Source organism: Telmatherina bonti, assembly GCF_933228915.1.
Source record: "Telmatherina bonti genome assembly, chromosome: 5".
Lineage (NCBI taxonomy): Eukaryota > Metazoa > Chordata > Actinopteri > Atheriniformes > Telmatherinidae > Telmatherina > Telmatherina bonti.
In genome coordinates, this window is record NC_136623.1 from 22221555 (window position 1) to 22234567 (window position 13013).

Here is a 13013-nt window from a genome sequence, read left to right on the forward strand (position 1 = left end):
TTTTATTTTGATCTCCAGTAGCTGTTGGAGTCCAGCTATTCTTCCTGGAAGTGGGAGCATTTAAATTACAAGCACTAGAAGGTGCTAGTAACTAGTAGCATCTCCTTTATGTGCAAAGCCTTCCTCACTGATATTCCTTTGCTTGTCCTATTTCAAGTCCAAATGTCTTCATTCATGAATGAATTTGTTTATTTACTCATTTGTTTACACATTCATTTAAAGTGTATTTAATAGGGATGAAGAAAGATACATAGGCTAGAAATAACTCTCTAATTCAAATGTCACAGTGCGTAAATGAGATCATTTACAACACTTTTGATTTTGAGGGCAAGATATACTAAAAATTTAAGGAAAAAAGTTTAAAACCAGAAAAAAAAACAATCTGAACCATCACAATTATTTTACAACTACAAGCGAGTTACAAGTTTGTTGCTCAACTAACTAAAATGTTACATTCTCATGTTACATTAAAACGGTCTGTTCTATTTTAAATGTACAGTTTATGCAGCCAAAATCTTTGCATTTTCTTGGGGGAAATAGTTGGCAGAATAAAAGATGTTTCACAAAACATGACGTCACGGTTGCCGCATGAAGCAGTTGGACCAGATCTGATTTCTTAACATATTCAAAGTAGGAAATCAAGTCAATTTAAACATAATACAAGGCTAATGATGGTACCTCATCTTCTTTTTCATTAAGGATGGTTAATGCTTGATTTAAAAAGGTCTTGATGGATGTAATTGTAGAATATTTGGCCTGAGGTCAGATACTGAAATAATTTAACTTTGTGTAAATATGATAGTGAAACTGATCCAGTTCCAATATTCTGAGCAGCTTAGCTGAGACTAAGTATGAAGTGCAAAAATGCACTGTTTAAGCTGCGGTGGAAACTTCTCAACAAAGAATCTTTTGACCTGTCGCTGGAGTTAATGATGCATCGCTGCACCATCCATTGGCAGCAGCCAGCAGTTGAGAGAAGCGTGCAAGCAGCCCCGAGGTTTTAAGTCTCCGAGTGCTGGTTAGGCCGCCTGAAAAATCTAACAGTATCTGCACTCTGTCAGCAAGGCAGAACGAGGCTCACAAAATGCTGGTAAACACTTTTTGTCTTTCATTTGGCAAATCAGCACATTTGATACACAGTTTAGCTGCACGGGAGACAAAACTTTTTTTTAAAAAATAGGGGGAAGGAGGTGGGGTGAGGGGAGGGGGGGCATTTATCTTCCTCTTGCCGTTACGACACGAAATACACACAGCGAAAGGCATCCTAAAACACATGTGGTTGTGTGGTGTTCACGTGCACGTGCATAAGGACATAATCAGAGTTATCACAGTGAAATATGCTGTGAAAGAGCGAGATAAAAAAACGGTGCTGCTCTCAGAGCTGCCAGCAAATTTATCTCTGTAAAATACCCTGCTTGTGTGTAATTACTGAACTGAAAGTGGAGCTGGGTGATAAAACCACTCGTGCTACCACTAAGGACAGGAAGCATAACATTGTGTTTGTGTGTGCATGTAAAATATCCAGTAAAGGGAGCGGATGCAGCAATTTAAATCTAAGCATCTCTTTCTGGAAACAAAAGAAAAAGACGGTGGGTGGGTTTATGAGATCTGGAGAGTATTACTTTATTTAGTCTAGCAAATGCATACAGTTAACACACAGCTGATTGAGCCCCTGAACAACAAGGAACTGAGTGCCATCATTCTTACTCAATGTAACGAGGCCAGTGGAGACACAGAGTGACTGCTTTGCCCCAGGACCAGTCTCCAAGCAACAGCAGGTCCTGACAGGAGACACGCAGTCCCATGGGAACTCATTTGGAGTGTTAGAATGTGTAGTGTGTGTCTATGTGTATATTTAAGTGGATGCTGTCTCTGCAGGTTGGCGCTCCAGGGAGGTAGTGCGTGACCCAGGTCCTAGCACAAGGTCGAATACCTGGGGAGAGCTGACCCTTTCAGGCTCTTTAAAAGCACCACAGATGCACATACGCGCGCACGCACACACACACACACACACACACACACACACACACACACACACACACACACACACACACACACACACACACACACACACACACACACAGCCACACACACACACACACACACACACAAAACACAGTGATTTTCATTACAACAGTATAACTCTAAAATGCCCAGAGATGTGTATCCGCATCAAACGCTGAGGAAAAAGTGAGGAGTGCTTCACAATGGGCTTGGCGCAATACCCAGAATAGATGCACCGTACAGCTTCAGGTGAAAAGTAAAGAATGACTTTCACGTGAGCTGCATTACAGAAATAACGACGCATTGAGGGAATGCTTGAAAACAAAGCTCAATGTTTAAAATACTGAATGCTACTTGGAAATTGTATATGTAGGTGGCGAGGTGATATTTACTACAAATCAATAGCATGTTGTGTCTGCTGGATGGGATGTTATTATTCATTGCAGTACTTTGAGAGAGTGCAAAACAAACAGAAGCAATTCTTTCCACATTCTGCAATGAGCGCTGCTGAGATCAGCATGGCTGTTGCAAAGAAAAGGGGGGGGGAAAAAAAAAACACAAGAATTTCTCATTTACAACAACCTGTTTTCTCTCCTCACTTTCACGGCCCAGAGAGCTGCCTAGAGAGGGAGGGAGAGTGTGTGTGTGTGTGTGATCGTATAACTTTTTCATGGTCCACTTTGCTCCATTTTCAAGCCCTGAGTCACGGCCCAAAAAGCACTTGACCACAGCTATAACAGCTCACACTTTTACACACTTGCACACAGAGACTCCACTTGGACACATCTGCTCTAAATGTCCACTTTCTAATCTCTTAGTAAGCATGCTGGTACAGCTCTGAGAATGGTAATGTTGGTTGGTCCAGTCAACTCATTTTTTTCTGACCAAAATGCATTTTTTTCACATTAATTGAAAGGTGGAGAAATGAGAGTTATGTGTTCCTCTGACCGGGATGCGCTTTCACACAATCAATGAAATATCTCATAATGTACCGCCATGACTGTCACAAAATTCTAACTCTGTCCCATGAAGCCATTTTTAGATGTGAAAACCAGAGGAACAAGTTCAGATTTTGTCCACAGCTGCTAGTAAATACAAGAGGACGGTTTCTTCAACTGGAAATACACCAGTGGTTCCCAAGTAGAGTGCACAGTATGGGTTGTAAATCGAATCGAAAAAAATAATATTTGGAGTTTTTGCTTCACAATTTTAAAATGTATTTTTTTTGTAACAAAAGTCTATTTTTTTTCTTTAAAAAAAAAACCATATAATCCATTTTATAACTTTTGTCATTTTTATTGTTTTTATTGGTCTTTTTACTTTACTTCTTGGGTTGTTTTTTCATGACTTGCAAAAAAGTTTGTACAAAAATTAAAAAAATCGGAATCGAATCAAATCGGGACAAAAGGATATCATCATAGCCTAGTGCACAGGAAGTCAAGCTTACTTATTCCATATGATGGATGTCTTTGTGTTAAAATGTGATATCTGAGATGTATGTGGATGCAACACTGACAAGCACAAGGCAACATACAAGTGACCAGAAAGAAGTGCTAAATAATGATTCTTATCTGCACACACATAGTTGCACTAGCACATTTCCAGACTCGGTACCTATGAGCTGGTTGGGTAGAATCAGCAGAAAGTCTGATAAATCAGACAGATTTGCGTTCTCACATGCAACCTGTGCCTCTCAGATGTGGAAAACATCATTTTATTTCTAACCATAAAAGTGCAACACTGATGAAGGTGATCCTCTCCACTTTGTTAACGTTGTCACTTATTATAAGTGTTTTACTCAAAAGGATTGTTGTGCTAAACAAATGTGGGTCTCTGCATAATTCTTGCTAATGCTCCTGTTATGCTGCCGTCAAATGTGACTGATCTTAAGTTTTTGCTTTAAAAAAAAACCCTCAAAATATTGACTGGAAACAGAGTAACAGCAGCCTACACTGATTCCTTTGTTTTGGGAGTAAATGTCCAACAGTTTGCTATGCTGCCCACTGTGGGAAGTAAAACCTTAAAAACAGGACGAAATTTTTTTTTAAACTTTAAGCTCCATGTTTGCGAACGTTTAGTGACACAATGTTGCATAAATCAACATGACATCCTTTATAGATGAGAAATGTTTAGAGAAAAAAAGCCAGCAAATTGAATTCATGCTAATTAGAGCAACAGAACTGAACAGGCTGATAGAATTTAATAAAACTAAATCGTATTCACTTGGGGTCTTATACTGTTTATGGTCATTACGCTGCAGCCTGCAGGCAATCCGTTCTGGCTTCAGACTTGTATAGATGTAAGTATGAATGGGTAAGAAAGAAAATGAGAACTAATTAACAGCCTAAAATGATACAATAATATATAATATCTGAGGTACTTTTTTTCTTCCCCTTTCTTTAGATGCATGCATTATATAAAATGTCTGAATTGTCTGAATTATAGTCCTGTATGAAGACAAAGGTGCAAATATGCACACTAATGTGGCCATTATACAAAAATACAGCCTTTTTCGTTCATTACTTGGCAGAAAGCTTTTTTTTCTGCAACTCGCATGGCTGATAAAAGACGGGCTGATTATGCGTAAAAGCCTAATCATTCCATCATTGTTCACCTTCGTCTTCACACCTATGCTTGACTTCCACTTTCATTTCACCTTTTCTTTTATTTCTTTTGCTAATCCCATCCTTCTCCCAGCTCCTGACCACTTTCTCTCTGCAGTTATTTTGTGCTTCTTTTCTTTTTTTTTTTTTTTTTTTGCGCCGTGCACTCATACATTCTCACTAGATGACCTTCCTGTCAAGGAGATAGATATGTCTTCTTACTCTCATCTATATGCTTGCATGTTTGCAAGTGCACACAGACACCCGGAGAGAGAGAGAGAGACAAGCACACAAACTCGTCTTCTACTTTGGCAGAATAGTGCTGAAATCATGACCTGCTATCTAGTTTTCTCTGTGGCCTCAATCTCATTTTCAGAACACACAAAGTCCTCCTCCGCTGGATCCTTTTATTTAGTAAGAGGACAGAAACGAAATGGTTCCAACGCGCCTGTTTGATGTTAAGTTCCCGCTGCATCCTGCTGTCATACAAACATTAACACACTTCACTAGCAAGGGTGTGACAATGGCTGAGATTAGAGCTCCTGGAGTGTGAACAGGCCATGTCGCTGGCAGTCTCGAGGGAGCTGACAGCACTCTCACACATGCGCACAACTTAACACCCGAGTCCTCCAGTTACATCTTTGTAAAGAAAAGACATTAAAATTACATGACTAGCTCACCATGGACCGACACTACCCACCATCTGTGCTCGTGGGACACCCTTTCAGACACTTCAAATAGTAAAGCTTTTGACCTCCCTTTGCCCTAGCTGTCTTCCTACACACACTGTCTATAACACACACACACACACACACACACACTGAACATTGTCTGCATACACTGCAGATCCCTCCTCAAATTGTACCCAATCTGGCCGAGACTCAAATTCCATTTCACGTCCGGTTTACTATTGATTTTACTTTCACCACAATTCATAGGCGACACCCCGTGCACCTGCAGACACATGCCCACCCTGCTTCCAATTTCTTCCCTTGTTCCCCGCCTCCTTCATCCCCGAACTGGTCTGTTCTGGTCAAGTGCTCCTCTTCTTTTCTTGTCCTCTCAAATCATCCATTCTTCTCTATCATTCTTCTTGAGAAGATTTTGGCTGAATTTTAAGTTAAGTCTGAGAAAAAAAACAAAACAAACAATACTGCCGACAATTTAAAAAAAGAAAAAAAAAAAGATTGGAAAATGTAAACTGGTGCACACAAACACACATCATTTCAGAAGGGGGCTCTACATAAGGTGTGCCCTCAATTACCAGCATGCCATCTCTCAATGTCTAACACCAAACAAACACACACATACTCGCCAAAAGTATAAAGTTTGCAGAGAAGTGGACCGGCACCAAGACACGCCGTTGGGCTTTGAGGCCTCATTTCCATTTTTGAGCCCATTTTAACCAGCAGACTGATTCATCGTTACTAATTAAAACTCACACTGATGCTCAGAAACAAAGCAGGGGTGCAAACAAGGGAAAATTTAAAACCGCACAATGGACACCTGCGCAAACACACACACACACCCAGCTGTGTGGAAATAAGTACAACAGGAGTGACACAGTCTTCAACACATTCCTCCTCGCCTCTCAAGGTCTTTGTGCCTTTACCTTTCACATTATTCTGCGCCTGTTGCTTCATTCATTCTACAAGAAGCTGCTCTGCTGTTTACTTGTCACGCTCCAACGCCAAGCCCAATTCTTCTACCAGTCTTTCACTTTTTCATTTCTTTGCATTCTTTCTCTTAAAAGCGAAGTGCTTAAGTGCTTAATTCACTTCATTTCTCTGTGTGGTTTTCCACAATGTTTTTTTTTTCTTCTTCACAAACTATCACCATAATGCCAGCACTTCACATCTAGATGAGCGGCGGTCTCTTATTTTACTTCTCAACATTTTCAAGCCCACCTTGCTTCTGTCTGTTAGGGACATGTCCAGTGGATGCTGGTTAGACTGTCCTGTCAATAAACTGAAGGCTGGGGGACAGGTGTCAATATACCACCACTAAGCTGGTCCTAGTCATCTCTGCAAAACATGACGGGGTGGCAGTGGAGGAAAGAGATTGTGTTCTGGATGGGGAGGGTGAAAAGCAGAGGAAAAAAAAAAAAAAAAGAAATAGGGGGTGGGGCCCGCCATCTTCCAGTCTGTGCAGTCTGATTTACAAGCCTATTGGATTTTAGACTAAAATGAATCACTGCTCCATGGAGGCATTACTTTCTGACAGAATGACAGAATGAATGAGACACATCACCCAGTGTGTGTGTGTGTGTGTGTGTGTGTGTGTGTGTGTGTGTGTGTGTGTGTGTGTGTGTGAGTGTGAAAGAAAGAGTGTGTGTGTGAGAATGTGTGTCTCTGAGAAAGACCAGGATGAAATTGGAAAGAGACTTAAGGGTAAATTCAAACATCTTTGAGATTAAACACAGGCATTTCTGAGGAAACAATGAAACATAATAAGACCATACTCATGTTCATAGTACTGCCTGTACTTTCTGCAAGAACCATCTCTTACCTTTTGTAATATCCACTATACTGGATGTATCCATCTGCACCCACTGGTGCAGCACATAATAATGGGAGAGGCTATCAGGACCCACATTCATCCTACGAAACCTTTCTATTTTATATGAAACTGCAAAGCTTGCAATAATTTATCTGCAGACAGTAAGAATGTATTCTTCAGAAAATACAGGCACTGAAAATGAAATTAACTTTCATCCGGTTACTTTTCATAGCATGCTTATTTCTTTAAATCATTAATGAGACTGAAAGAAAATGGAATTTAGGTGACTGGCTAAAGTGTTAGTTTTATTAAATAATTCAACTAATTAAAAAAGATTGTAACATACACCAATCATCTACTTCAGACTGACTCGTGTCTTGTTTTGCTTGACAGTACTGAAAATGGGGGGAAGGTGTAAATGTCAAAAGCCTTGCTTAGTTGGCCACATCCTGGTGTCAGTTGTCCCACCATCAGGGTTGTTCAGATAAGATGTCAGTGACTCAGCATCGGCGAATGAGAGTATTCAGTGAAAGCCGCCTAGACAAAGAAATCAAGGGAATGCACATGTAACAGGCCGAGCGTCTAGAAGAGCACCCTGGAGCAAGAAGAACCGTTGGAATTGGACTGACATCCAACTGGACTAATGTGGTCTGTTCATCCTTACCCGTCCTCCATCGAGTTTCTGTCAGCAAACACTTCTGCTTTTTAAGACATTCCCTGGGTCTCCCGAGTGTCCTTGGCAGGAGTTGATTCCATACATAAACATGCTGCACTACGTTTTAAAATCCTCAGAAAACCCTAAATTATTTGGATTGATATGATTTAAGACAAACTCATATAATCGAATAAAATGGATCCATAAAAGGTTTAGAATTTTTCCACAATTAAATGTTTCATTAAAAACTATGAAATAACTAAACCATGCTAACCAACAATCTGGTGGCATAAAAAGAGCCATGGCTTCCCTTTAAAATGTGGCAGAGTTATGGGGTAAAATGAACTTTTCAAGTTAGTCACAACAAGCTTGTCAACAGGTGTCAATCCATCCAAGTGCCAAATTACACACTAAAACCAATAAAAAGTGGAAAACTTGACATCCATGCACAGAATAAATTGGACATAATCTGCACAGATCCCTAAATACTAGCAGAAATAAAACTATATAGAAAAAAGCTGCAAGTAGCTCACTGATGTTATCTTCATCCATGTTACCTTTTTAGCATTAGTTAAATATGATCTGGCAGCCTCCTGCAGTGCCCTCCATTCTTCCTTCTCCTCCTCTGTCACTTCTCTTCCCTCTTTTTCTTGCTGCTCCTTTGCCTTTTCCCACTGAAGGTAACACACCCAGCCGGACAGATACCACACCTGGCGGGCACAGAGAAAGAAGAGCAGCTTGAGGTGAAACGAGGTGCATAAAAAAAGACAGGTCACACTTGTTGCAGTATTCTATAACAACACATCAGTGACCCACATCAGTGTCACACTTGTCTTTGACAAAAAACGTTTATATACATATATATATACATATATATATATATATATATATATATATATATATATATATATATATATATATAAATATATTTATATACATATATATGTATATAAATATATTTATATACATATATATATATATATATATATTTATATACATATATATATATATATATATATATATATATATATACATATATATACATATATATATATACATATATATACATATATATATATATACATATATATACATATATATATATATACATATATATATATACATATATACACATATATATATATATACATATATATATATACATATATACACATATATATATACACATATATATATATACACATATATATATATATATATATATATATATATATATATATATATATATATATATATATATATATAAATAAATATATCAATAAATAAAATGTGATGACAACAAAAATCACACAAAAATTATCAATGAAAATCAAATGTATCAACCCATGGAGGTCTGGATTTGGAGTTGTACTCAAAATGAATGAGGAAAAACACACTACAGGCTGATCCAACTTTGTTGTAATGTCCTTTAATAAGTCAAAATGAGGCTCAGTAGTGTGTGTGGCCTCTGCGTGCCTGTATGACCTCCCTAAAACACCTGGGCATGCTCCTGATGAGGCAGCGGATGTTCTCCTGAGGAATCTCCTCCCAGACCTGAACCAAAGCATCCGCCAACTCCTGGACAGTCTGTGGTGCAACTTGGCGCTGGTGGACGGAGCAACACATGATGTCCCAGATGTGCTCAGTTGGATTCAGGTCTGGGGAACGGGCGGGCCAGTCCATAACATCAATACCTCTGTGTTCCAGGAACTGCTGACACACTCCAGACACATGAGGTCTAGCATTGTCTTGCATTAGGAGGAACCCAGGGCCAACTGCACCAGCTCACAAGGGGTCTGAGGATCTCATCTCGGTACGTAATGGCAGTCAGGCTACCTCTGGCGAGCACATGGAGGGCTGTGCAGTCCTCCAAAGAAATGCCACCCCACAGCATTACTGACCCACTGCCAAACCAGTCATGCTGGAGGATGTTGCAGGCAGCAGAACGTTCTCCACGACGTCTCTAGACTTTCACGTCTGTCACATGTGCTCAATGTGAACCTGCTTTCATCTGTGAAGAGCACAAGACACCAGTGGCGAATTTGCCAATCTTGGTGTTCTCTGGCAAATGCCAAACGTCCTGCACGGTGTTGGGCTGTAAGCACAACCCCCACCTTGTGGACATCAGGCCCTCATACCACCCTCATGGAGTCTGTTTCTGACTGTTTAAGCAGACAAATGCACATATTTGGCCTGCTGGAGCTCATTTTGCAGGACTCTGGCAGTGCTCCTCCTGTTCCTCCTTGCACAGAGCAGAAGGTAGTTGTCCTGCTGCTGGGTTGATGCCCTCCCACGGCCTCCTCCATGTCTCCTGATGTACTGGCCTGTCTCCTGGTAGCACCTCCATGCTCTGGACACGACGCTGACAGACACAGCAAACCTTCTTGCTACAGCTCGCACTGATGTGCCATCCTGGATGAGCTGAAGTACCTGAGCCACTTGTGTGGGTTGTAGACTTGTAGTCTCATGCTACCACTAGAGTGAAAGCACCCCCAGCATTCAAAGTGACCAAAACATCAGCCAGAAAGCATCAGAACTGAGAAGTGGTCTGTGGTCACCACCTGCAGAAGCACTCCTTTATTGCCAATAATTTCCACCTGTTGTCTATTCCATTTGCACAACAGCATGTGAAATTGATTGTTAATCAGTGTTGCTTCCTAAGTGGACAGTTTGATCTCACAGAAGTGCGGTTGACTTGGAGTTACATTGTGTTAAGTGTTCCCTTTATTTTTTTGTGCAGTACATATACATATATATATATATATATATATATATATATATATATATATATATATATATATATATATATATACACACATATATATATGTGTGTGTGTGTGTGTATAATATATGTGATAAGACACACTGTGACTCAATAGAAACTCAACTCAATCCAGTGCTGATCTGTACTATTTGTAACTGTATTATTTATAAATCAGCCACATAATAGCAGATTATAGCATATGACATCTGTCTAATTCACCTAATATTTCTTACCGACTGCGTATCATGCCTATAAAACATTAATGTATGATTTAGGCAAATATACTATGAGGCCAACAAAATGCATGTTTTTTTGTCATTCACTAGTATTTAGTACTTATGCAGCAAAAGAAAAGTTAAAGATGGTATTACTAAGCTAAAACAAGGTGTGATACTATATCAAGAAACATAGAAAAAAAATTCCCTCAAGCAAAGAACTTCTTTGTATTTTAAATTATATTTACAGTCTGTGTGTTGTGGACAATATTAGCACTATTTTTACATTAAAAGACTATATGTGTCTTTTAAAAACAAATTCAGTCTTGTACCTTTTATAATTACTTTTGAGTGTTTTCTGCTTTTTCAGGAAATTATTGGGGAGAAGAACTACATTAAACGTGTTTTCAGAGATGCCTTCAGCTGCAGAAATCCTCCAACGGAAAATATCTGCTTGTCATAAAATAAATATACTTCATCTGAGACATCTGAATGGGATGTGACACCTTATTCCCAGATTGTAAATTCAATTAGAAATAAATTGATCTCATTACAAAGTCGTGCATGCCTGTCCAACAGAGCTATAAATTTAGCTGTATGCTGCAACAAAATATTAAAAGATGTGGTTGTGTCATGACTGATTTGACTGCCTTCAGCTTTAAGTGAATGTTTATTTATCAAAGGCCAGTCATCTTGCCTCCTCCCTCCTCAGATGTGGCCTCCATACACGTCTCTGGAAAGTGTAACTGGGAAGTCAGATTTTGTAAAAGCAAAAAAACAAGATGCGCTACCACAGACTTTAAAATCAGCCATTTAAAGTGCAAAGTTTCAAACAAATCATTGAAACAAGGTTGTGGAAGTGCATCGCTGATTTTTTTTTCCTCATCAGGTTACAAAAATACATAAGAAAGTTTCAGACTGTTTATAACTGGAGGGGGTGATCGGACAGCAAATTCTGCTCTGAAAGAAGAGTATAAAGTCTGTAGAGTCACAGAGGAACAAAGAGTTACTTCTAAGCAAACCAAGATGTTTAATTCATGGTAAGGTTGGTTTTTTAAGCAGAATACATTCTAAAAAATTAGCTTGAATTATTCTCTTCTGCTAACAAATCATTCTTACATCTTAGTCAAGACAGCACTACTGTGAGTTAGGTGTTAATGAGCTCCTAACAGGGAAAGTCACTGTAAAACTGGCACTGCACTAAAGAAAACTTCTTTCTAGAAGTGAAGTGCAAGAAAAACAAACAAGCACAAATAAGAAGAAAGACTAAATACTAGAACATTGTTTTGGAATAATCCTGTTGCCCCCCAGGTTTAAGCAGGGGGTATTTGTTTAAACCTGTAATACCTATACCCAAAACAACATCAACTTGCTTTCATTCTTTTCTACCATCATGCTTTATCCACCTGAACAAATCGTCATCTTCCACCTCTGAAAACAATCATGTTCAACTCCCAGTGAACTTGGAGGTGTGTTCGCCTCTCATCTCAGGCCAAAGATCACCCACCCACTGTTCCTCAAGCACCAAGACACAAATATTATCTTTATTCATTATTCATTGAGGGCAGAGGCAGTACAAACCTGCACCTCTGACAAATCAACCATTTAGCGAGCAAACACATGATGGCATGCCACGCTGAATTCCAAATTGTCGCTCTGCATGTTGAGTGGGAGTCCAACCCCTGCAGCCATACTTATCAGAACAGGAGCAGCATTGGATAGCAGCGACAGTGTAGCAGAACAAGCACTTCAGCTGATGCATTTTCTCTTAATGTAAAGCATATTCAAAGCTAAAATTCAATTTTTTGACTTCAGAAATGAGAAAAAATTACTTTATAAAAAAACTAAAAAGGGGATGGAAATATCTTTACAAATGCTTCGCCGCAGGGGGAAAAAAGGAATAAAATGTATAGGGTAATACAGCATTTGCACTCAAAATTAAAAGAAAAGTTCGTTCATTAGGAACTTCAGAGCCACTTCTATTCTGCCACCGTCCCAGACAAAGGCAAGCATAATAAAAGAAATGCCAGGTCTGTCAATCAAATCACTGGGACTATTGTAATGTAAAAGTGATGTCGCATCTGAGTTCCCAAGCGGTGGTGCTGAAGGAAAAACAAAGGCATCATGATTCAAAAGAACACCTTTGAAACAAGACTTTCAAGGCACTTGCTGGGTTGTTTGTGCAGTCTTAATGTTATATAAGTTATGTTCTAACTTAAGAGATACACAAAAAGCAAGCAGGCAAGTGCTTAAGACTTATCAACTGAACATAA

General features: G+C 39.2%; 1 protein-coding gene across 1 annotated transcript in view; it reads right to left on the reverse strand.

Moving 5' to 3' along the window:
* The window catches only part of LOC306755709 (uncharacterized protein), a 30760-nt gene that overhangs the window by 845 nt on the left and 16902 nt on the right, over positions 1-13013 (reverse strand). Inside the window, exon 10 of the mRNA XM_079240207.1 lies at positions 8319-8471. Coding sequence (XP_079096333.1) covers positions 8319-8471 — 153 coding nt within the window. The remainder of the gene's footprint in view (positions 1-8318; positions 8472-13013) is intronic.